The sequence below is a fragment of the Orcinus orca genome, chromosome 7 (genome assembly GCF_937001465.1).
Source record: "Orcinus orca chromosome 7, mOrcOrc1.1, whole genome shotgun sequence".
Lineage (NCBI taxonomy): Eukaryota > Metazoa > Chordata > Mammalia > Artiodactyla > Delphinidae > Orcinus > Orcinus orca.
Genome location: NC_064565.1, coordinates 98,828,411 through 98,855,033, shown reverse-complemented (window position 1 = coordinate 98,855,033; position 26,623 = coordinate 98,828,411). Strand labels below are relative to the sequence as shown.

Here is a 26,623-nt window from a genome sequence, read left to right as displayed (position 1 = left end):
GCTTTCTCTAGTTGTCGCAAGCAGGGGCTACTCTTCCTTGCAGTGCACAGGCTTCTCATTGTGGTGGCTTCTCTTGTTGCGGAGCACGGGCTCTAGGCTCACGGGCTTCAGCAGTTGTGGCACGCAGGCTCAGTAGTTGTGGCACATGGGCTTATTTGCTCCATGGCATGTGGGATCTTCCCAGACCAGGGCTCGAACACATGTCCCCTGCATTGACAGGCAGATTCTTAACCACTGCACCACCAGGGAAGTCCAGGAGTGTACTTCTTTCTCATGCAACAGTCCCAGGGTCAAAGGTCTAGGTCAGTGGAGAAGCTGTGTTCTTCATGATGATTCAGGACCCGGGCTTTTTCTAAGACATTTTTATCATTTTCTTGGTAAAAGCTGGGTGCTTTCCATGTCTGCATTTCAGCTGGTGGGAAGGAATTAAAAAATCTGGAGCAGGCATGCTGAATGAATTAAGTCCCAGACAGAGTAGGGAGACATCACTTCTCACATTCCACTGATGAGAACTGTTTCCACTGCTATGCCTAACAGCAAGGGGGCCTGTAAAATGTGGTCTAGTTATGCACAATGGGACTAACTGTGGAAGAAAAGCATGGATCTTGGTGGACAACCAGCAGTCTCCACAATACTCCTTAAAGAACTTCAAAGGACAGAAAAAAAAAGTCTTCCTTCTAGGACTAAATTCAGTGCTTACTATCAAAGAGTATATAGTGCTATTGGGGAGAAAAGAATCAGTGTAAATTTCTTTCAATGGGCTATAATAATATGCCAGTCTCTGTGGAAAAGAATATAAGTGTAATCAAAATGAGGAGGAGAGGGCTTCCCTGGTGGCACAGTGGTTGAGAGTCCGCCTGCTGATGCAGGGGACAGGGGTTCGTGCCCCAGTCGGGGAAGATCCCACATGCCGCGGAGCGGCTGGGCCCGTGTGCCATGGCCGCTGAGCCTGCGCGTCCGGAGCCTGTGCTCTGCGACAGGAAGCCCACAACAGTGAGAGGCCCGCGTACCACAAAGAAAAAAAAAATGAGGAGGAGAAAATATCAGATTGGGTCAAAATAATCAGAGACCTATAATCATTACTATTGTCACTAATAACCGTCATCTTTCTGTTGGTTTTCTCACTTGCACATGGGGATAGCCATCATCATCAGTAACAACTTCACACAGAACACAATTTATATCACCTTAGTTAGGTACTACTTATGTAAAATGATAATAGATCCCACAATTACCTACCAATTAACTTAATAACCATTTAGTTCAACACCTGGAGAAGCTGTGGTTCTAGCCTTTGTTTCCTGTGGTGTCTTCTTTCCCTTGAGGATTCAAGCTTAAACTTTCCTCCAGCTTCATTCTTTGACCTCATGTTCCAAGAGAAATAAAATTTGTTCTCAAAAAGCAGACAGGTAGAAAAGGATATAATAAGCTAAAAGGAAATATTACAACAATAGTCAAAAAGTTATGTAACAAAAAACTGTCACAAGTAATACTTTTATTGGGCACAAAATAAGAGACACAAAACCAGCTGTCTAAAATATATACAGAAATTCCAAGTTGTATTTGAAGTAAGGTGTCAGAGGATAGGATTTTTTCGAATTGTTGGTTAGTATATTTAAAACCTCTGAAAACTGAAAGGGATTCTTGCTTCCAGCTAAGACAGAGTAATAGGGAGCAAACTTACTGTCTCACTTGAAACAACCAAAGAGAGGGGGAGAGAGAGAGAGAGAGAGAGAGAGAGAGAGAGAGAAACCTCTGGAAAAAGTATATAAAACCATGGTCTTCAAGACACTGGATATCAGCCAACAAGGGACGGTGATCTTTGAGAGAGACAAAACAAATAAGATAAGAAAAATTTGATAAACTGTACTTAATCAAAATAAAAAACTTTGGGGCTTCCCTGGTGGCGCAGTGGTTGAGAGTCCGCCTGCCGATGCAGGGGACACGGGTTCGTGCCCTGGTCCAGGAAGATCCCACATGCTGCGGAGCGGCTGGGCCCATGAGCCATGGCCGCTGAGCCTGCACGTCCAGAGCCTGTGCTCCGCAACGGGAGAGGCCACAACAGTGAGAGGCCGCGTACCGCAAAAAAACAAAAATAGAAATAGAAATCTTTGCACCTCAAAAGAAGACACAATTGGGGAAAAAAGACAAGCTACACACTGGGAGAAATATTTTCAAAGCAAGTATCTGATAAACAACTTGTATCTATCAATAGAATGTATAGCATTTTCAAAAAAAACTCTATATAAAACAAATAGCCAACTAAAAAAACAAGGAAAAGACTTGAACAGCCACTTCACAAAAGGAGATACACAAACGGCAAAATGCACATGAAAAGATGTCTAACATCACTAGTCACTAAGTAAATGCAAATGAAAACCACAAAGAGAAGTCACTATACACCTAGCAATATGGCTAAAATTAAAAACACTGATCAAACTAAGTGCTGACAGGATGTTAAGTAACTGGACTCCTCATACATTGCTGGTGGGGAAGTAAAATGGTACAACTTTTTAGGAAAACCGTTCTGCATTTTCTTAAAAATGTTAAAAAAATATCTACTATTTTATGATCCAACTATTCCATTCCTAGACATTTACCCAAGAGAAAAGAAAGTATATGTCCATGCAAAGACTTGTACACAATTTTTATTGTAGCTTTGTTTCTAGTTACCAAAAACTGGCAACTACTCAAATCAGCAGATGAATGGATAAAGGTATCGTGGTATAGCCAATGGAATACTACTCAGTAATAAAAAGAATGAACGGAGACTTCCGGGAAGATGGCGGAAGAGTAAGACGCGGAGATCACCTTCCTCCCCACAGATACACCAGAAATACATCTACGCGTGGAACAACTCCTACGGAGCACCTACTGAACGCTGGCAGAAGACCTCAGACCTCCCAAAAGGCAAGGAACCCCCCACGTACCTGGTTAGGGCAAAAGAAAAAACTAAACAGAGACAAAAGGATAGGGACGGGTCCTGCACCAGCGGGAGAGAGCTGTGAAGGAGGAAAAGTGTCCACACACTAGGAAGCCCCTTCGCGGGTGGAGACTTCGGGAGGCGGAGTGGGGGAGCTTGGGAGCCGCGGAGGAGAGCACAGCAACAGGGGTGCGGAGGGCAAAGCGGACAGATTCCAGCGCAGAGGATCGGGCCGACCGGAACTCACCAGCCGAGAGGCTTTTCTGCTCGCCCGCCGGGGCGGGCGGGACTGGGAGCTGAGGCTCCGGCTTTTGTCGGAGCGCCGGGAGAGGACTGAGGTTGGCGACGTGAACACAGCCTGCAGGGCGTTAGTGCACCGCGGCTAGCCGGGAGAGAGTCCGGGGAAAAGTCTGGACCTGCCGAACAGGCAAGAGACTTTTACGTCCCTCTTTGTTTCCTGGTGCACGAGGAGAGGGGATTAAGAACGCTGCTTGAGAGAGCTCCAGGGACGGGCGCGAGCCGCGGCTAAAAGTGCGGAGCCCAGAGACAGACATGAGACGCTAAGGCTGCTGCTGCCGCCACCAGGAGGCCTGTGTGCGAACACAGGTCACTAGCCACACGCCCTTCCGGGGAGCCTGTGCAGCCCGCCACTGCCAGGGTCCCGGGATCCAGGGACAACTCGCCCGGGAGATCGCACGGCGCGCCTCAGGCTGCAACGTCACGCCGGCCTCTGCCGCTGCAGGCCCGCCCCACACTCCGTGACCCTCCCTACCCCCCCGGCCTGAGTGAGCCAGAGCCTCCGAATCAGCGGCTCCTGTAACCCCGTCCTGTCTGAGCAAAGAACAGACGCCCTCCGGCGACCTACACGCACAGGCGGGGCCAAATCCAAAGCTGAGCCCCTGGGAGCTGTGAGAACAAAGAAGAGAAAGGGAAATCTCTCCCAGCAGCCTCAGAAGCAGCGGATTAAAGCTCCACAATCAACTTGATATACCCTGCATCTGTGGAATACCTGAATAGTCAACGAATCATCCCAAATTAAGGAGCCCTGTGGATGAAAGGCTCTTGGTGCTGCAGCCAGGAGTCAGTGCTGTGCCTCTGAGGTGGGAGAGCCAACTTCAGGACACTGGTCCACAAGAGGCCTCCCAGCTGCACACAATATCAAACAGCAAAAATCTCCGAGAGATCTCCATCTCAACGCCAGCACCCAGCTTCACTCAACGACCAGCAAGCTACAGTGCTGGACATCCTATGCCAAACAACTAGCAAGACAGGAACACAACCCCACCCATTAGCAGAGAGGCTGCCCAAAATCATAATAAGTCTACAGACACCCCAAAACACACCACCAGACGTGGACCTGCCCACCAGAAAGACAAGATCCAGCCTCATCCACCAGAACACAGGCACTAGTACCCTCCACCAGGAAGCCGACACAACCCACTGAACCAACCTTAGCCACTGGGGACAGACACAAAAAACAACAGGAACTACGAACCTTCAGCCTGCAAAAAAGGAGACCACAAACACAGTAAGATAAGCAAAATGAAAAGACAGAAAAACACACAGCAGATGAAGGAGCAAGATAAAAACCCACCAGACCTAACAAATGAAGAGGAAATAGGCAGTCTACCTGAAAAAGAATTCAGAATAATGATAGTAAGGTTGATCCGAAATCTTGGAGATAGAATGGACAATAGAATGGACAAAATGCAAGAATCAGTTAACAAGGACCTAGAAGAACTAAAGATGAAACAGGCAACGATGAACAACACAATAAATGAAATTAAAAGTACTCTAGATGGGATCAATAGCAGAATAACTGAGGCAGAAGAACGGATAAGTGACCTGGAAGATAAAATAGTGGAAATAACTACTGCAGAGCAGAATAAAGAAAAAAGAATGAAAAGAACTGAGGACAGTCTCAGAGACCTCTGGGACAACATTAAACGCACCAACATTCGAATTATAGGGGTTCCAGAAGAAGAAGAGAAAAAGAAAGGGACTGAGAAAATATTTGAAGAGATTATAGTTGAAAACTTCCCTAATATGGGAAAGGAAATAGTTAATCAAGTCCAGGAAGCACAGAGAGTCCCATACAGGATAAATCCAAGGAGAAATACGCCAAGACACATATTAATCAAACTGTCAAAAATTAAATACAAAGAAAACATATTAAAAGCAGCAAGGGAAAAACAACAAATAACACACAAGGGAATCCCCATAAGGTTAACAGCTGATCTTTCAGCAGAAACTCTGCAAGCCAGAAGGGAGTGGCAGGACATATTGAAAGTGTTGAAGGAGAAAAACCTGCAACCAAGATTACTCTACCCAGCAAGGATCTCATTCAGATTTGATGGAGAAATTAAAACCTTTACAGACAAGCAAAAGCTGAGAGAGTTCAGCACCACCAAACCAGCTCTACAACAACTGCTAAAGGAACTTCTCTAGGCAAGAAACACAAAAGAAGGAAAAGACCTACAATAACAAACCCCAAACAATTAAGAAAATGGGAATGGGAACACACATATCGATAATTACCTTAAATGTAAATGGACTAAATGCTCCCACCAAAAGACACAGATTGGCTGAATGGATACAAAAACAAGACCCATATATTTGCTGTCTACAAGAGACCCACTTCAGACCTAGAGACACATACAGACTGAAAGTAAGGGGATGGAAAAAGGTATTTCATGCAAATGGAAACCAAAAGAAAGCTGGAGTAGCAATTCTCATATAAGTTATATATATATATATGTAGTTTGCTTGAGTGCAGTGTTTTTTGTTTTCTGTACTGAATTCATTAGCATGGGTCGGTATAAAATTTAGCATAGGTCAATATGTAATTTGTAAACTAATAAGGTCTTAAAAGTGAGGAATTAAGTCTTTTAAATTTAATTATTTATTGTAAAGAGCAGAATAGCATACATAAACAGGTGCCTAAGGAAAACTTGTATTCTAATATGGAACTCTCATGAACACCTTTTTTTTTTCTTCTAACGGTATGATAGTAGGCCATTTGATTATTTTTATGGCTTTAACTTTACAACAATGAAATATTCGTAAATTTTAAAAAGTATTTTTCTTTATTTGATGCGGGTGGGATACTGGAGAAATGAAAGGTCAAACATCTATTGAGGAATCCATACTTGTCTATATATTGTGTACTTTTATTTCAAGAACTGATTTAAAATTCCTAAAAGGATGCTATAATAAGTTATTATGCCATTTTACAGACTGAATTAAGTGAATTTCAGGGAGGTATGAAACTTGCCTAAGGCTATCCAGCTACCAAGCGGTAGAAGTGAGAATTAAATCCAGTATACCTATAAAAAAAAATAAAAAAATAAAAAAAATAAAAAAAAGAAGGCGAGGGCAGCACCAGGGTATGGGGTTGTTAGTTTTATAGGGGTGAGTAATTTCATACGCTGATGAGTGGGAGGAGTATTCCAGCTATTTTGGGGAAGGGGTGGGGATTTCTAGGAATTGAGCCACCGCCCACTTTTTGACCTTTATGGTCATCCTTGGAACTGTCGTGGCACCTGTGGGTGTGTCGCTTAGCTTGCTGATGTGTTACAATGAGTGTATACTGAGGCTCAAGGTCTAGTGGAAGTAGACTCGTCCGCCATCTTGGACCTATTTTGTTCTAATCAGTTTATGTTGTGTCCTCGGGCTATGTAATTCTTTTAAAGGTTGTGCCCTGCCCCCTTTCCTCCTGTTTCATATTGAATATATAATATTTACCAGAGTATGTTTTAATAATTAATACATGATATATTGTATAATTAATTTATATATCATATATATAATGATATCTATAGGTATTTGTTCTAATAAGTCATTAAAAATAAATGAATATTCTTTTTCTTCCATTAAAAAAATAAAAAAAAAAATAAAAAGAATGAACTATTGATACTAGCAACAGTGTAGGTGAATCTCAAAATAATTATTCTGAGTGAAAGTCAGTACAAATGAGTGTATACTGTGTGCTTCCAATTATATAAAGCTCTAGAAAGTGCAAACTAACCCATAGTGACAGGAAACAGATGAGTGGTTGCCTGGGGATAGGTAAATCAGGAGGGAGGGATTGCCAAAGGGTGCAAAGAAACTGGGGGGCAATGGATATTGTTCACTCTCTTAATAGTGGTGATCATTTCTTGAGTGTGTGTGTGTGTATATATATACATATAGATATATCAACGTGTATCAAATTGCATACTTTAAGTTTGTGCAGTTTATTATATGTCAACTATACCTCAATGAAGCTGCTTAAAAAAATTGGAAGAAAACAATATATCCACGTTTTTAAATTTTTTAAATTGTCTCTTATAATTTGGGAACAAACAGGATCACAATTTGCCATAATTTTCAAATCAGTTCTCTAAATTGTAACTTTAAACAATTATCATTAGTCTCTAATTAAAAACCAAATTTTAAAAAGAAGAGACAATTAAAGGACAAAGATTTTCATGAGTAAAGGAAAATACTTTTGAATTTGATATATCGTGTACCTATGTTGAAAAACTCGGTTCTGGAGTTTTTCAGAACTGGAGCTTCAGAAAACCGCCTGGCAAGAGCTGTTCATCCAGAACACTATTCCTCCCCATTTCTTTTTAGTTATTATTCCCACCTCCAAGAAAAACTAAATCTAATTTAAATTCTACCTGATGAGATAAATTAACAACTAAGGAATAAGATTGTATCAGGTAGGGTTGGTAGGCTTTTTTTTTTTTTACTTCCCACTCCACCCCCCCCCCCCGCCTCCACACACCCCCCCCCCCAACAACAACCAATTTTCCCCCTCTTGAGGGCAATATGGCTCCCACTGAGCATGCATGTTTTGCACAGAGGCAGCTGCCACCAGAACTGTGGCCCTAAAACCAGGCTTCGGAATAAGCACCCTGACCTCTTTGGGCTCCTCCCCTGCAGCAGGGAGAGGAGTCTGCCAAACAGTCCAAGGGGTCGGCCCCGGATGCAGAGCAAGGCAGTGAAGAACACAGCATGAAGACCTGGGGGAAGAAAAAAAGTAACCGCCATTGAATTTGTTCAGATTTCTTATAACTTAAATGGGGCAAAATCTTTGGGGGAAGCCTCGTATGTCTTGGTAAGGAACATGAATTTTGTGTCTAGACTTTAAGTTCCAGCTTTGTCCCTCTTTCGCTGAAAAAGCTTAAGGACCATCTTTAAGTTTTCTGAGTCTCAGAGAGTAAAATGGGGCTATGGATATTTATTTCTGGCAGTTGCTTTGAGGATAAACTAAAATAACATATGCAGAGCGCTTAGTGATATGGCTGGCTGGATAAATAATCATTAACTGTAAATTTGAGTGTTTATCATCTGTCCTTCTTTCCTTTCATTCAAAAGTGTCAAGACAGAGACTCTGCCCCATCAAGCTTGTGGTCTAGTATAGGGTCAGAGGTAGCAATCAAAGTACCAAAACAAAACAGGTTGTTTGAAGGACATTGTTTCACAAAAGAATGGCCCTGGATACAACAGGGGAAAACTGGTAACATGTCAGTTAGCAGAGTTCTGTGTGACATCTTCTGAATACATTAGTCTCATGTTGAAAAAGTCATTCACAAAATCCTTTAGCCAATTGCTTTGCTCGTATTTTTATTCCAGAGGGAGATCATTAAGTGATACTACAATTTCTACAAGGCTGGTGATTCAGAAAGCTCCATTCTAGCTATTTTTCTAAGCCTTGTAGCCTCATCTGTAAGAGTGAGAGGATAATAGTACTTCCCTCAGAGGGTGCTTGATGGTTGAATTAAAAACTGAATATAAAGTACTTGGTACTGAGTCTGGCTCAGAGAAAGTACTTAATAAAATCTAGCTGTTTAGATGTATTTCTCCACAGGTACTGAAACCTTTATGACCTTGTTCAGGTGCTGATGCATGCCTTAATTTTTCATGTTTAACGTAGTAATGATTTGAAATATCCATTCCATCTCAGTAAAATTTTTACAGCTAATGAGAGACTATATCAAATTTATCAAGAAAATAGTTTGGCTTAAATTTAGGGATAGTTGTAATTATGCTTTTATTGCTATAATTCAGTTGAATATGTCCTTAATTTTTAATAACGAATTAATCAACAGAAAGAGTGTCTATTGGCCACCTATATCACAGTAGTCTATTGTTAGTATAAAAGTTTATTTAAGAGATAATGTTTATGGTTGTTTTTAAGCACCTGATGCAACCTTCAAAGTTAGCTGCATATAAGATGCTTAAAGTATGTGAATGTAAAAAGATAGAAAATAAGTTAAATCCCAAAAATCTTTTAAGTTTTCAAAAAAAATTTTCAGCCTTCAAAATAAACTTTTAAAGCCACCTACATAAAATAAAGCAAGATTGGAAAAAGGAGCAACAGCACACAGAAATAAAAATTTTCTAAGAAACTACTACCTATCTTGGAAAGCTGAAATGTTCTATAATACAGTTCTGGGTGAGCGGTCCAGCTACCCAGTAGTTTGTTCCACTTTACTAGAAGAATAAGACTCCTTTGCAAAGCCTTTTGGGAGTTACATCACTCTAATGAGAAAAAGAGCACTTCTGTTAAAAAACAAAGGACACCGATTAAGGCTTTTAAAAGTGCTGATTAAATAATAAACTAACTTAAACTATAAACAAAATGCTGATTAAGTGAAAACTGGCTAGCTTTCAAGGCATAATTTAAAGCCCTTATCAAGGATTTTTTTTTCCCCTGGTTGCAAGGCCCTGTCAATTCTAGACAACTGTCCAGACATTCCACCCATGAGGGCTGTCCATGGGGCAGTTTATTTTTCCTTCTAGCACCTGTGCTTAATGAGTAGCGGTTTTGCAAGCTCCGCTGTTTTCAAGGGAAGATAGGAAGGATTTCATGCCCCCCAAATAAAATCAAGATAAGAAACAAAACTACTGTAATTTATCTCCATTCAACCTACCCACAGAAGACCATGAAATAGTAAAAGACACTGCAGGCCCTTAAGGCAGAAAGTTCCAAAGGTCACCTAATCAATGGCCTCCCCTCCAACAGAACTGAAAGAGATTAAGAACAGGATAAAAGCCCAAGGTTTTCAGGAAAAACAGCCCACCTTCATTTAAATGTAACCCTTGGGGTCAAGAAGTTACTTTGTATCAGGGATGAGATTTTTTGTTTTTCAATAGGCAAGAGATTTGACTAGGACAGTTATTGTCTCTCATGTGTGTATTCCTCTTAAAGAAAAGCCATTCTTCACTTAGAAACAAAACTGGCTTTTCAAACTTATCCCTTAAGTTGTTTTGATTTCAATCCTTTCTAAATGACTGGCTCTGATAAATTTGTTTTGTGCTTAACCATAATTTCAACAAATGAAGTCAATTCACTTCAGATTTCCATAATTGCACATGCTCCTCATTAACCTTCTCCAGTAACAAAACATCCAAATAACACCCCCAAACTCACAAATATATGTGCTCCTTTTTGTTACTGAACATTTTTTTTTTTTTTTTTTTTTGTTCGGTACGCGGGGGCCTCTCACCGTTGCGGCCTCTCCCGCTGTGGAGCACAGGCTCCGGACGCGCAGGCTCCGGACGCGCAGGCTCAGCGGCCATGGCTCACGGGCCCAGCCGATCCGCGGCATGTGGGATCTTCCAGGACCGGGGCACGAACCCGCGTCTCCTGCATCGGCAGGCGGACTCTCAATCACTGCACCACCAGGGAAGCCCTGAACATTTAAGTTTACCTGGGTTCTGAGAAAATTCTATCTCGATGGCAAGTCCAAGTAGAAACAAGGCACAGTCGTAAATGAAGATTTGTTCTGTCTCTACCACATGCGTGGCGTCACACAAATATTAGGTTTTGTCAGAGGTTACTGGTGGAGAAGAAAGAATCCACTACTGTTTTAAAGGCAAACTTCCTCTTAGAAAAATGAAGAAATGAGGGCACCCTGCATATGCTGCAGCCACTTGAGTGCATGTCACTGAAACAAAATCAGAAGATGGTACAATACAAGTAAAAGAAGAATAAAGAAATCCTACGCTTCAATCAATGTTTTAAAAACTTTTTCGGAGTGTAATTTACATACCATAAAATTCACCCATTTTAAGTGTACAACTCGGTGATTTTCAGTAACTTTACCAAGTTGAGCGGCCACCACGACGATCTACTTTTAGCACATGTATTTTCATCACCCCAGTAAGATTCCCTGTGCCCATTGACAGCTAATTCCCATGCCCAGCCCCAGCCCCAGGCACCTACGAATCTACTTTTGTCACATTTCCTTCTCGAAATTGAGATGAGAAGAAGAAATCCAATGATATATCCTACAAACAGGAGGATACCATTTGCTGAAGAACCCATCCTGTCAAAATAGTCTTCAGATTTCTTAAGGGAGTGCAAGGGAATCTTGGACACGAGGCATACCTAGTTTGAACAGGGTCAGAGTGGAGAGATTTAATTATCTCTCCAGTTAGAGATATAGACTTATGCAATTACAAGGGGCTTTGATAATGAAAGAATACTGTGATAAGCCTTGCTATCTAAGAAAATGTTTCTGTCTCCAAAGAAAAAATAAGAGTCACTTTCAAGTAAAAGGGTGAACTCTCAAGCATTTCTATAAAATTCAGTCAGTATATTGTTATATTTTTGCTTCTGAGACATTAGAAATATACCATGTCCTTAAGCAAATTATATTTCAATGGATTGTAATATCAGTTTCTTCTGAAATGTAAGTCACTTGGGCTTTTTTCCTCCAAGCTCTCTTGTGTATATTATTCTAATGTATTTTGAGTACAGTAAATATATCAAACTATCATGGTTTTGGTTGACAAAATACATTTCTAACCACTTATTTCCTTCCCCCAGAATCTACGTATTTTAAGAAAGCATTAGCTTCAGGTTTACCTTGCTTACATCCTGATTTCCAGGTACCGTTCCCTCTGGAAGGAACACCCAGCTTCCCAGAAATTTACTAAGAATTTTACAAGAGGCCCTTTTAATTTGAAAAAGAAAACTGCTTTGTCAAGTGATGATGAGAAATCAGGGGGGGAAAAAACAACAGAAAAAACCCTCTAACCCAGACAAGACTCTAAATTTGGGGAAATCTGTGGCACTCTTTCAACTTGCAAAACTGGTCACAAAGATGCCTCAAGAAGTTACTTTACACTACTTGTAGGAAACTGATGTTTGCTGTGTGGTTTTTTTCCCCCCCTTTAATCCCCTGTGTTAATAAAAGCAAATGTTAGTTTTGTGTCTTTGATGTGTTAGGTATTTTATAGACCAGAGTTCAAATTACCCCATGGCAGTCGCTGAAGGCAGAACTTTTGGAGAAAAGCAATCGCAGAAACAAACGTATTTGGCTAGCAGTGTTCATAGATTCTAAAAGCAAACGGGAGGTCTGCACTAGGAACCTAACTAGGAGGCAAAGCTTTGAGTTTAGATCTCTCAGGAGTTACTGAAGAAAGTTGAGGACTCCTTTTGAAGATCTTTAAAAAGCACGTATGACTTGTGTTTGTCTGTAAAAAGGACTGATGTGATGAGTTGCTAAATGCTAGAGACTTCTCAGATTCCCTTTCTACCCTGTGCCTTTAGAGGGAAAGAAAAGGAAATCTTAAATGGGAACTTTCCATATTCTTGGAGTAAGTAACATTTTGGAAAAAAAAAAAGTCTGGCAACGGGGCTGGGGGAGGGGAATTCTGTGATGAGACCGATGTCCACCAAACGAAAATGCCAAATAAAATCAAGGAAGGGACTGTAGGAAGGAAAGACTGGAAATGGTCTTTTCTCAGCTTTTAAGGACTCAAGGATCTCTGCTTTGTGTAACGGGCGCGGTGAACATGGGCAAGGACACCACCATTTTTCTCCGAGGTCGGTCCAACTTTTCAGTTTTCAGTGGTAACAGGCATCCCATCCCCGGGAAAAGAAGACTTTCTTGCATATTTGGAAAAAAGCAAACTGCTGCTCTGTCCTTTCAAAAGAAACCTCGTTCTCTGAATTACCCCCGGATCCGTCAAGCGCCCCGCAGAACTCCTGGTACTAAGTAAAAGCTCATTAAAAGGATCGTTTCTCCCTCCTGCCCCCCAGCTAAAACGTCCTCAGAACCGGGCAGGCACAGCGTTTAGGAGGGGAGAAGTCTTGAACAGGAAACTGTGAAGGCAAAGAGAGTCTCCAGTCAGTGCACAGTAAACCAAATAAAGGGAACAGAGTGAAGGCCAGCCGCGCCCTGGGACGGCAAAGTCTACATTCCTACAGCTGCAAGGTGGTGGCTACTTTATGGTTTTACCCTCCCCCTCGAACTGCACTCCAGTGAGCAGAGACTTTTTTTCCAGAGGAGACGCAATGTCCTCAACCACCCCCACTCCCCGCCGCCAACCCCAATAAAATAGAAAAAGGAAGCGGGGTTGGGGGGGGTGGACTTGCGACCCCTTTGCTACACACGACTCCAGCCCCTCCCTTTCCTCCCAGTCAACCCCTTTCTAGCCGCTTCCCAATCCCTCCGCCTTTGCTCCCCAAAAGTTTGATGACCGCAAAGGAAACAGAAAAAAAGTTCTCTTGCCCAATCCTGGCGGGCGATCAGCATCTCTTTTGTTCGAGGAGAACCCACAGCCCCCCTGACGTCACCCGGAGCCCGGGCCAATCCGCGCGCGGTCGGCGGCGGCGGCGGCGGCGAGAGGAGGGTGGGGGGAGTCGAGCCGGTCCCTCCTCCCCAGCGCCCAGGGCCTCGCGGGGGGCGGGAAGGGACAGTCCCATATAAACCCCGGCCCTCTGGGCTCGGCCGCTCGCGCCGGCTGCGCTTTTCAGGGGAGGAGAGAGAGCCCTAGGCGCGAGCGGGGGAGAGGGGATCTGCAGCCACAACTTCTTTCGTCCTCTCCTTCCCCTGTGTACCTCTACCCTTCCCTTTCCCCATCCTCCAGCCCTTACCTTCTTGGCGGCACTGAAAGGGACTCCGGCCGCAGGTTGCGAAGGGAACCAAACTTGGTGGCGAGTTGCCTCACCGTCTGAAGATGCTCGGGGATCCGGGGCCCCGGTTGCTGCTGCTGCTGACCGTCCTGTTCCTGGGGACAGCGGTGCCCTCCACTGGAGCCTCGAAGAGCAAGAGGCAGGCTCAGCAGGTCGTTCAGCCCCAGTCCCCGTTGGCTGTCAGCCAAAGCAAGCGTGAGTACTGACCTCGGGCTGAAACAGGCTGTTGCAGGGATGGGACCCGTAAAGCCAACCGAAGTTGTGGCTGAAGTTTTGCGCGCGCGCGCGTGTGGAGAGTGTGCACTCCTTAATGAGAGAAACCGGCTGGGGAACCAAAAGACTTGCTTTGAGCAGGCTGGTTCTGAGGGCCTAGAATAAGATAATGCCTTGGAGAACAGGGGCTCTGCGAGGTCCCGCAGTGCTCTTACCAACTCAGGTCTAAGTCCTATGAATTCAGGAAAACTTGCCTTTAAAGAGAAAATGATGTATGCCTTTAAACTTTCCATGTGGGATTACTGTGGGGTTAAACGTTTTCAAAATGGGGGTGAGGAGACGGTAGCTAAATAACTGTGTTGTTCCTACTTTGAATGAGATGTTACTGGTTCAGATTGCATCCTGAGGCCCCCAGGATGCTTCTCCAAGGAGATCAGAAATCCTCTTCCAGTTTTTCAGACACACCCTCCCTTTTCCTTGGCTAAAGGAAACTGCTGAATGTTGCCCTTCTTGACTTATTACCCCCAAAGAGCACTGAAATTCCTTGCATGTTTTAAAATGTAGTTCCCAGTTATCTGCTTTTCAAAATGTTTCCACGCCTTTGATGCAGACCCCTGGCCAGATGGAAATGACATCATTGTATAACATTTAACTAAGTCGGAAGAAAAACAAAAGGAATAACCAAATATCTTATGTGTGCAAATTTGCGGTTAACTCTTTAGATATCTAGTCGCTTTTAATTCTCCTGGTGCACTGATGGTTAACTTTTTCCCCTACATTTGTTGCTTAGGCTCATCGGTTTAGTTGTGCAAGAAAATTCCATCATTTGGAAAAAAGAAGGATGCAAATTTAGTGACTTTTCCCTTTAATTCTTTATAGCTGGTTGTTATGACAATGGGAAACACTATCAGATAAACCAACAATGGGAGCGCACCTACCTGGGCAGTGCCTTGGTCTGCACCTGTTATGGAGGGAGCCGGGGCTTTAACTGCGAGAGCAAGCCTGAACGTAAGTGGGGGCAGGGGGAGCCTGTCTTGTACTTAATATCTTCTCATAGATGGGGAAGTAGTGCCTGTTAATTAAAGTTAGCATTAGTAATAAAATTACATTCACCATTTCCCCAATAGAATTATTTGTCATTTCCTCTTGAAAAATGTTTAATAACTGCTTATATTTGCTTTTCACATGTTCCTTTTACCTTTAAAACAATAGAACAAATGTATCTCAAAGTAGTTCCCAGAGTCTTTTTTTGGGGTTTTACTTTCCCAAAGCCTTTGATGAAAAAAAAAAGAAAAATGTTGTGTGTTCCTGCTTCCTCCAAAAAAAAAAATGATTATAACATTTTAATTTATTAGAAAGTAAGTTCAAATCTTAAACTGTAAAATTATGGGACAGAAAACACTTTGGGCAGTACATTGTAAAGTGATTTGTCCCCTGCAGTTCAACATAAAATCATTAACCACTTCAAAGTTGTCCTTCCTTTATGACCCTTGATATATTTCTTGTAAATTATGGCAACTCCTACAGAGAAGCACTGATGAAGCTAAAATGGAAATAGTAGGATTAATAACTGACAGTGCCTGGGGAGGGGCGGGAGGAGGGGCTCTTCAGATTGTTTATTTTTATGTGGACCTTGGTTTGACTTTCTGAGCCAGAGAGGTGAATCCAAAGCCCTTCCTTCACAATCTAGCCGGTCCTAAGGTCATACGTTAGGGCTTTTTCCTAAGGGCCTGAGAATCCTTTCCAATGGCTATTCATTTCCAGAAAATTAGAGAACTTGTCAAAGATTGAAAACTGAGGCTTTATTAGAGCCTAGGGTAAAATCAAGATCTCCCACGTCAATTTTTTTTAAACTTTCCGTTTGCCCCTTGCTACTCATGGAATGGAAAAGTGAGTTTTCCTTTGGATGGGAGTAGTGAAAGAGAAAAGCTTTACATATGTAAGGCTCATGTGAACTTTCCTTCTCCCCTCAGCTGAAGAGACTTGCTTTGACAAGTACACCGGGAACACTTACCGGGTGGGCGACACTTACGAGCGCCCTAAGGACTCCATGATCTGGGACTGCACCTGCATTGGGGCTGGGCGAGGGAGAATAAGCTGCACCATTGCAAGTAAGAATGGCCTTCTGTCAAGGGATGCTAAAATAGCACAATATGAATTTTTCCGTTACCATCACTGTCACCTTCTGTTATCCATGACTGGATATTCCTAATTTGGGGATTACCCTAGGTGACCAGGCAGTTTTCTGTGGCCACCCGACTGGTTCCTGTGCTTCTGGAAGATGGCTCTGAGCATAGGTGGAGTCAGTGTTTAGTCTGTGTGCATTTATGAGTGTGTGTCTGTGTCTGTGTGTGTGTGTGTGTGTGTGTGTGTGTACACGTGTACGTACATAACATAACCACGTGGATTTCTTGGGTTCCATTGCATTCTTAGATGAGTTGCCCATTTTACGTTATCTGGGCATCTTCAAGCCAGACTGACCATGTGGTGATCTGCAGTGATTGGGAAGATGGTCACGAAGAGTGAATTAACCATTGTGTGGTCTGCTCTTCTTGTTTGCAATGCCCAGACCTCTTGGATCTCACAGAAACAGTCTGATTTCTTTGTAACCAATAGTTTATGCCCGGGAAGCAGATCTCTCTATTCCCAGGAATAATATGGAATGATTAGCCTGATAGTGTTTCCAGGGTACTCTGGGATCTGGACTGACTCTCAGCAATTCTAGTTTAGCTAAGTCAAACTTTCCAGTATGATTCATTGGGTTACCAATAGATTCTATTAACATAGCATTTAGTTTTTTTTTAATCCATCGTTGTATAAAGTCACTTGATGGCTCTGTCGAAAAGACAAATCAGCCTCTTGTGAAGAAGCCCAATCAGCCTTTCCCATATTTAATGTCAGGCTTTATCCAAGTGTACTGGTAAATCTTAAGAGTCAGTGTCCCATAGCGTTTACAGTCTAGTGGACAGTTTAACCTTTGCATGTGCCCTTGTGTTAAATAGCCTAGAAAAGTACCCAGATTTCCACACTTGCTATATATACATCTTTTTCTTTCCATCAAAATGACATTTCTAGGGTGAAATACAGACTCTCCACATCCTGAAAGCTGGAATGCTAGGCCTGATGTGGCTTTTTTCATTGAATTAGTCTCAGACTTAACCCGCTGTGTATGTGAGAGGCCATGCCTGGCAACCTTTCTTTTCTGCTTTAGAACCCAATTTCCTGTGATCTCACTGGGGAACCAGGATTTATGTCTCCTTTCTTTGCCATTCAAATTTTCTCTGTGGTTTCCCATTGTGCTTAAACAAGACATTTAATTGAATGACCCAAAGTGACCAGACCTGTTAACTTTTCCCCTGTCTCTGATGGGAAAGCTGTTCTCTTACTTTGGCTAACCTAAGTGCCTGTCCTGGTTGGAACATGAGACTTTTCTTAAAAATATTTTCTAGACCACTCTCTCTAACATTGGCTTTTTATCTTGAACAGACCGCTGCCATGAAGGGGGTCAGTCCTACAAGATTGGTGACACCTGGAGGAGACCACACGAGACTGGTGGTTACATGTTGGAGTGTGTGTGTCTCGGTAACGGGAAAGGAGAATGGACCTGCAAACCCATAGGTGTGTGACTCCTGGGGATGAATGAAGGGTGGGGAGGCACAGTTAAAATATTGGGTTGAGCCAAAATCTACTTGGACAAGATATATGAATTCCAATAAAAAAGATAACAAACTGAGAATTCTATTTCAAATAATGAAATCTTATTAATCCATAGTCTTCTTAAAGGAATCAGATCAAAAAGTACCAACCATGTATAGATGTCTTAATTTTGTTTCAAAAACACAAGATAGAGTTGAAAGATTTAGGGAGAAGTCATTTGTTTTCTCTAAGATCTGATTTCAGATTCCTCCTTGGTCAAGATGACAGTTATTTAAAAGAAAAAAAAATGACGCTTTTGACATATTTCTTTATTGGAACGCACTGGACAAAAACACGATATGGTGTGTGCTCTGTCATCCCCTTGGTCATTTTTTGTCAAAATAAAAATTGCTGAGTTTCTTTTTGTGTCAATCCTCAGCTGAATTCTATTGATACAAATCTAAAAGTTTTTGACTATAAATTTTATTCTGATTGATCTCTAATTCAGCGGCTTTTATTTTTCTTTGTGTTGTCTCTGTTTTTACAGCAATCCAAATTTTAAATAGCTTTCTTGTCATTTTATTTAGGCATTAATAATTGGTCTTTCATAATTAAGGTTGGAATTTTGCATATTTACTCTCCCTCTGGATACATACATAGATCTTTTTCACTCAAAATACTGGTGTGAATAATGGTACTAGCGGAAAATATACAGTCCATGGACTTATTAGGAGAACAGAATTTCTGCCTGCCAACTTGGCTCGAGCTTTCTTTCGCTTTGGTTACACAATGTGCTTAGTTACAGGGCGTGCCTTTCTTTTTGAACAGAGTACCACTTAAAAAAATGTGGCTGGATTTTTGCTTACACAGTACAATTTAAATTACAGGGAAACTGCCCAATTCAAAATAACCCCTTTTTTTTCTGTTTTTCTTTCAAATTCCCCTACAGCTGAGAAATGTTTTGATCACGCTGCTGGGACTTCCTACGTTGTCGGGGAGACCTGGGAAAAGCCTTATCAAGGCTGGATGATGGTGGATTGTACTTGTCTGGGAGAAGGCAGTGGACGCATCACCTGTACCTCCAGGAGTATGTTTTAGATCTTTATGTTAAAGATGAGACCAGGCGTTGTGTTCTGGATTCCTAGAGAGAATTGTCATGTGATGTCACTTAGAACACATCCATTTCCACCAACGTGGTGGAACATCCACCAACATTTGGATGTCAAGAAAAATTCCATAAGCAACTTACTTTGCTTCTTCAAAGAAGACTAAATTAAAAAAAAAAAAAAACTTAGTTCAATAAGGTCTTAGGTTATCAGCTACTGAGGAAAAAACCTTAATATGCATTTAAATGCCAAATGTGTTGTGGACCTGAAGATTAGTTGCAAATGTTTCATCTAAAGTATCACTGAGATATTTTCTAAGTAGCAAAGAAATCGTTAAAATAACAGGCAAATGCATCTTTGGGCATGTGGGTGCTCTTGACATAGAAAGGAGCTAAAGCTCTAAAGTTTTTGGTTTCCTTCTATGTTTGAAATTTAAATAAGGCGTATTCATTGACAAAATTGATGAAAATAAAAGGTACTTACCCCATAGGTTAAAATTATGTGTTTATTCTAGGGTTAAGGACGGTGTCTCTTTAGGTTTACCAGTGCTGTGAAGAAGCTACCCTCTGGTATCTCTGCTGCTCTAAGACTGCCCGGGAGCCTTACTTGTTGCCTTAGGGGTTCAAAGCTCCTTTTGTGAAATTTCAAACCAATAGTGATTATAGAGTTTGCTAAGCAAAACAGCCATTAGCTATCGATGTTATAAATACATTTAAAATCAAATCTAAATAATTTTGAACATATTTTATTTATCCAGCTTAAAGCACTTAGCCATCTTAACATGTTCATCATCCAAATTTGAATTCTTTGCAAGCAAAAAATTGTCTTTCCTGAAAAGTGATAACAATTCTAACCAAATAGTTCCCAGAACCTTCCAGTTCATTAAATCTTTTGCATTTAAAATTTTATTATGATTCTCAGACTTCCAAGACCTTGGAGGCAATGTTTTAGCTTAAGACAAATTAGATGTTTGACTTAAATTCTTATCTATTATTTAAAACTCTTCTAATAGCAAGTTGGGAAAAGTTTCTCAAAGAAAAGTCATTTATTCCATGAAATTGTATAAGCCCCTACTTTATACAAGATGGTATAGGGATGCAAAAATGAATTGGACATTAACCCAGCTTTCAAAGAGCACTTAGTAAGTAGGTCAGAGTGATGAGAAAGGCTTATACATATTCACATTCTACAAAACACAGTATTAAGGACTTCAAGACAAATACTGAAATAGTGCAATGGAAGTTCAGGGGAAGACATCACTTTTAGCTGGGAATTTGGGGAAAAGTGTAACCAGCAATGATATCTTTATTCAGACTTCTGCTGTGGTGGGAGATCAATGTGGGTGTGTATTTGTGTGAACTTACATTAACTAATTATTTTTTCTCTAACCCAGTGCAATGATTTTCTGATTCACAAACAAATCAAATCCTCTCTACTCACATTGTAGCATATGGGCAAAGCTGGATTATAATTGAAACAATCTATTTGCCAGATAATTGAACACATAGACGAGTAGTAATTTAGTTACAAATTATCATTTTATATTAATAATCCCACTTTTCCGTCAGAGAGTTAACACCGAGCAATTCAAAAGAGGCCATTTTGTTATTGATGTTAAATAGATGTTTGTTTGTGGAGGTGGGGTGGGACCAGGGGAGAGAATAGTTTAGTTGGTAGAAGAGGTTGGTAGTCCCCTGAATTGTTTTACATAACAAATGAAGAAAGAGATGCTGCTATCTTTTAACTGCTCCTTTGGGGCAGTTGGGGGAGACCCTTTGAGACCTACCTGCCTCCCTATTGTTCCTAGTTTTCTAAAGAGAGTCCCCTATGGAAAGGCAGGCTGTATACAATAATGACTATGAGAAAGCCCGGAGAGCCTGAGAAGGAAAGAGAGGGGAGACTAGAAAGCCAGAGGATGAATTTGGTCAAATGAACAATGTGAAAACAATGTAGTGAATGAAAGATTTGACTTTTACCAAATTTAATGAATTGAATGAATGAATGAAGATTTAATGAATGAAAAAAATTGTTTTGGCAGACAGAGAAGTGGAACTAGACTACATCATACAGCTCCCTTCACACTGTTTCAAATGCAATCCCATCTTTCAGAAGTTAACACCCGTGGCACCGCAGCTGAATATAAACGTATCATCCAAAAACAGCACCAAACTTGAAACAACTCTTTTTTTTTAATTTTTATTAGAGTACAGTTGACTTATACAGTGTTGTGTTACTTTCAGGTATACAGCAAAGTAACATACATATACATATATCCACTCTTTTTCAGATTCTTTCCCCATATAGGTTATTACAGAATATTGAATAGAGTTCCCTGTGCTATACAGTAGGTCGTTATTAGAAACAACTCTATTCTTATTTTAGGTTCGCACTGAGCACTTGCCAAGCTCGACCTGATTTACATGTTTCAGTGTTTCCTTTCTGACACAGACAGATGCAACGATCAGGACACTAGGACATCCTATAGAATTGGGGATACCTGGCGCAAGAAGGACAATCGGGGGAACTTGCTCCAATGCATCTGCACTGGCAACGGCCGTGGCGAGTGGAAGTGTGAGAGGCACACAACCCTGCAGACCACGTCTGCCGGTGAGTCTCAGGGCCAGTGGGACCCAAATGGGGGCGCCTTGCATAAAGTATTTCTGCAAATCCATCTTTCCCTTGACATGCCATTGAAGGATGATTTGCAGTGTTTTGGCTAGTAAGCTGAGTTCATTTGCAGACTCTTAGTTGTTAAAAGTTTGTTTAATGTCAAATTTTAAACTTAAATAAAAATGAAATGAAAATGGATCTTAGGGGGAAAAAATCCATTTTAGCCCCAAGAGGTAAAACTGATGTCTAAGAAAATGCTAACCTACATGATTTATACATAAAGGTATAGATAGATAAATATATATAGATCTATAGATGTATACGCATATGGACACACACATATACATACACATTTATATGTATTGTGAATATCTAAAGTGCATTTTAATGGAAATGCGAGATTTTTGTTGAGTTACATGATCACTTGATTCTTCTGCTAGGAAAAGGGGAAAAGTACATTTGTTCTTTTTCAGAATGGAATATATCTCCTTGTCCTGACATTCTGCTTTTTTTTGTAGCAGACACAGTCCTTGATGTGTGGTTTCCATGCTCCAGCAAACTTTGTTGCGTTCCATAAAATAATGCACAATCATTTTTTCCATGTATTAGCATTCACAATTTGAGAAAATCAGAGGGGGCCTAGAGATGGGAAGGAATGACACAATATCTAAGCATTTTTTAAATAAAAGAAGTTTTAATTATTTCTGGTACAAGAACAAGATCTTTGCATTGTAGCTTGTTTTGTAAGAATCTAAAGAAAGAAATAGGGGAATCAGGAGTGTGTACTTCTTTATTATTCTTGCTCTGTTTTGATCAAGTTTTCACTACACAGTGTGCTAGCATTGTTGTTTAGTCTTTTATCAATTGGTCATCTAGCTAAAACTATTAATTACTTGTTTGGATTTTTTTCCTTTTGATGAGTTTTCATCTTGCTGTGAGCACTTATGAAGGTGAACAAGATTAGATTTGATAATATCTTTGAGTTATTTGATTATTTTCAGTAAGATTGCTGCTAACCAAAAAAAGAAACAATTACAAATCTCAGTCTACTGAAGTAGTTTAAATTCAAAGGGTAGTTGGGTTAAATGCAGTAAGCATTCAATAATTGTTATCTGTTTTTATTAATATTACTGATATTATACTGAAATGGCTCCATTGTTCAAAAATGTTTGAGCAACGTAGGGTTAAACCAAATGGAACCTTCTACAGGATCTTAGTGCTCCTTTGCACTGTGACTCTGCCAGGTGGGGTGTATGAATACAGACGCCATGTTCCCCCAACATGTGTGACTTTGGGACTGTGGTCTGTGAAGTATTTGGGTTTTAGTGTTTAGCTTACGGAGCTGCTGAATTCAGTCTATCAGTCATTCTAGCTTCAGTTCTGATTCCACTCTTCCTTGGGCCTTGCCCTCGGGAGAACAAATTTCTATAAGTTTAAAGAAAAGATCAACATATTCTGTTGTCTTACTCTGAAAGGAAAGCAGTATTAAGAGAATTGATTGGTTTTAGAAAACACCACAACAGAATTCCCAAGTAATCCTGAGGAGAAACAAACAGTGGAAGGAGGGGCAGCAAATAGAGACTCCAATATGGCTGCCCGGGGCCTCCTCTGAGGAGCTCAGAGTTACACCAATGGCAATAGGTCTGCTGCAGAGGGGCAGGGGCTTCTCAAAACAGTATCAGGAAGAGAGATGCCCAGATAGATTGGGCGAATGGGAGATGCTAAGAGAGGAAGTGTGAGACAGACCATTCCAGGCCAAGGGAAAAGCATGAGGACAGCACAGGGTGCAGAAGGGAATGATGAGCAGCTCAGTGAGGGAAGAGATAGAGCAAGGACGGAAGTGGTCAGAAGCGAGCTGAAAGCGGGTTAGGTGTGGAGGATCGTGAAGGCGTGAACTTTGAGCTCGCTGGAGTGAGTAAGGAGTTGTTGAAGGTATCTGCTCTGTTGAGTGGCAGAATAAAGTTGGTGATTTAGAAATATACTCTCGGTAGCTCCAGATAAGCTAGAAGATGGAAACCCCTGGGTAAACTCTTGTGGATTATTTCCTAGGCTGAGCGCAAAAGCCAATGCAGGAAGGGACGGGCATTTGTTTCCAGTCCCAGCTCAGTAACAGCACAGATTGCAGAGTCATCTGTAGGGGACCTTGAAGATCCGAGAAAGCTACTGCAGAAAGTGGTTTTCTCTAAACCTGCTCTGTGCCTTGCCTTTCTTGTGCCCTTAGGATCTGGCTCCTTCACAGACGTCCGAACGGCCATTTACCAGCCACAGCCTCACCCCCAGCCGGCTCCGTACGGTCACTGTGTCACAGACAGTGGTGTGGTTTACTCCGTGGGCATGCAGTGGCTGAAGGCACAAGGAAATAAGCAAATGCTTTGCACTTGCCTGGGCAATGGAGTCAGCTGCCAAGAGACAGGTCTGTGTCATCTTTTTAAAACAGATTTTAAAAGGCAATACATTCATTGACCAAAAAATGGAAAACAATAAAACAAACAAGAAAAGCTTGTAATCTTACCACCCTGTAATAACAACCAGGATTTGGTGTTTGATATATTTTCTTCCGATCTTTTTAATCTATGTATTTTCTTTCCTGTAGTGAGTACTAAACTGCTATGTACTGTCTCTGTTTGTCTAAAATGTTGTTACAAGAGGTTACTTTCTGAATAGCTAATCCACCCCTATCTGGTACTCTAGATCTCAAAGTTCTGAAACTCTGTGACGTAAACTTCTTTCAACAACCTAATGCATCTCTTCCGCGCTCTAAAAGTGGTAGTAATTATAGCAATAATAATTGGCACACGACTTTTCCCCTAGTACAGCCTCATGTATTAATTCTTATAGCACCAACAGAGTTGTATATACACCTCCAGTATCCCTTGAGCAGCATCTTTAATTAAACCTGTAGTAATATAGCTTTGCAAATGGGAAACTGAGGCATGGTAGCAGAGGTGGTAACAAAGGATGTCAGAAGGAGAACTCGGGTGTTGCTCTACCCTCAAAAAACGTGGCTTCATGAATAAGGCATTTTGACAATATTATGATCTGGTTAATACTTACAGCTGGTCATACTCAGTTTTTTTTTTTTTTTCCTTCTGAGGACACATGCTCAGTCTCAGTTAAGTATAAATAAGGAGCTACTGGTGGGAGATAAATGCTGCTGTATTTACTGAGACCCTTTTGGTTCTGATTGTAGCTATAACCCAGACGTATGGTGGCAATTCAAATGGGGAGCCTTGCGTCCTACCATTCACCTACAACGGCAGGACTTTCTACTCCTGCACCACAGAAGGGCGACAGGATGGACATCTCTGGTGCAGCACAACTTCCAATTATGAGCAAGACCAGAAATATTCTTTCTGTACAGACCATACTGGTGAGTATCCCAAGGGAAAAACAAAACAATGAGAAAACCCCATTTCTCATGCCCTACTTTTACTAGCCAGCAAGCTAGCCATTTATTTTGAGGCTACATTTGAGAAGTATCACTCTTGTGCAATCTGGACCCAAGAGACATGGAACTAACTTCGCAGCTAAAGATCCTTCCAGGTTTCCCAGTAATCTTGAGAAATGACACCAAGGGAAAAGCCCTCCAGTGCATTTGTTTTTGACACACTGGGATTGTTATGTGATTAAAGATATTTATATGGTAAAATCGGTAGACACTCCCACAGGGATGAAGAATATACAGGAGGCAGGCCTGAGTGCTTTTGCTTTTCTTTTGGTTAAAGCTATGTCAATGGTCAAAGTGACCATTTAATCTTTTTTCTTTTCTTTTTTTGTCTGGGAAAATGAGAGGGAAAATTGGATTTAAATCTGTTTGAAAGGTGAAGGTGAATAATATACTTATAAGCCCCCTACACTAAGGAGGCTTAGAACTATCTTATCAGACATCTTTTATTCTGAGACAGACTCTCTGTGAATTAGTTGCAGAAACCTGGCTCTCAGAACCTTTCTGTAGTAATTCCCCGCTGTACATTGGAAAGCTCAGTTGTAATCTTTTTCTTCCTATTTGCGGGTTGTTCTGGACAGTCTTGGTTCAAACTCGAGGTGGAAATTCCAATGGTGCCTTGTGCCACTTTCCCTTCCTGTACAACAACCAAAACTACACCGACTGTACATCCGAGGGCAGGAGGGACAACATGAAATGGTGTGGAACCACACGGAACTATGACGCTGACCAGAAGTTTGGATTCTGCCCCATGGCTGGTAAGATGAAGCCCTTGTAGACAATCATTTGTGGAATAAGACAGAAGAATAATGTCCAGTTTACTCCTATTTCACCCATTAAGACAATTTTGAGATAGCAGAAAACTTTGTGATATATGTATAATCAAATATATAGGAATTATATAATTAGTTATATGATTTTAAAGTCCCATTCATATAATTTAATGTCCAAAAATATGTAAATATGATAAAAATACTTTTTTTAAAGTCTGGAAATATGCATGTTTTCAGAGGTTTGTCTTTTGTAAAAAGCACACAACTGAGTAGCTCAAAACATTTAAGTGACTGCTCTAGTCACAGACCTTCCATATTTACATGCCATTTTGGAATAAGCTCTATTACTTATTAAATATCAAAATCTCTGTTTTCTGACCAGTAGGGATCTTTTTTTTAAAAGGGAGGCTCTAGTTTGTGTGAATGGAGAAAGGGGAACCAATACCCTTTATTTGTTTTCAAATTTCAAGAGTCGCTAGACTACATTTGATTTTCCGATTATAGAAACAAGAACCCATGCACTGTCAGGTGTGAATATGAGGCAATGAAACATCAGAAGAAAACTACTTACACTAACTTTTATTCCTCTCATTTCAGCAAAAGAGAATGTTGGATTTAGAAGGAAAACACACGTTAGCTTACAATTCTATACCCATATACATTGTTTCCCTTTGATCTAGAATAAACTGAGACTAGAAAAAGTGATGGGACAATAGTCAAATCCAGGCTTCTAGAACACTGCAAATCCTTTGAGTGGGTAGGCATTATTGTGGTTTACATCTCTTAACCATTCTGTAATTTTTCCGTACAACAAACCTCATCTTTGGACTATGTTTTCTGTCTTTGGTACTCAAAACTCTACACACCCACAGAGCAGCGCTGATTATTTTGAGGCACACAAGACTTCTTTCCAAGTGAGAGCTCTTAGGATCACCAAACCAGACTGATAATATTGCATACGTTTTAGTCCTGTGATCATTTATCCAGTAACACGTTTCT

The 26,623-nt window shown here is 41.1% G+C and overlaps 2 protein-coding genes across 8 annotated transcripts in view; both read left to right on the top strand.

Moving 5' to 3' along the window:
* Window positions 1–12,655: 12,655 nt before the first annotated feature.
* On the top strand, window positions 12,656–13,883 carry LOC125964978 (uncharacterized). The gene is made up of 2 exons (XM_049712192.1): window positions 12,656–12,895; window positions 13,509–13,883. Exons 1-2 carry the CDS (start codon window positions 12,656–12,658, stop codon window positions 13,881–13,883), a joined length of 615 nt encoding a protein of 204 aa, XP_049568149.1.
* FN1 (fibronectin 1) overlaps window positions 13,658–26,623 on the top strand; it is a 69,386-nt gene continuing 56,420 nt past the window's right edge. For all 7 annotated transcript variants that reach the window (XM_004262753.3, XM_004262750.3, XM_012533040.3 and 4 more), the window contains exons 1-9: window positions 13,658–14,036; window positions 14,934–15,062; window positions 16,028–16,165; window positions 17,541–17,672; window positions 18,640–18,777; window positions 21,245–21,403; window positions 23,628–23,819; window positions 24,597–24,776; window positions 25,433–25,609. In XM_004262753.3, the coding sequence (XP_004262801.1) occupies window positions 13,886–14,036; window positions 14,934–15,062; window positions 16,028–16,165; window positions 17,541–17,672; window positions 18,640–18,777; window positions 21,245–21,403; window positions 23,628–23,819; window positions 24,597–24,776; window positions 25,433–25,609 (1,396 nt within the window). In that variant the 5' untranslated portion in view covers window positions 13,658–13,885. The remainder of the gene's footprint in view (window positions 14,037–14,933; window positions 15,063–16,027; window positions 16,166–17,540; window positions 17,673–18,639; window positions 18,778–21,244; window positions 21,404–23,627; window positions 23,820–24,596; window positions 24,777–25,432; window positions 25,610–26,623) is intronic.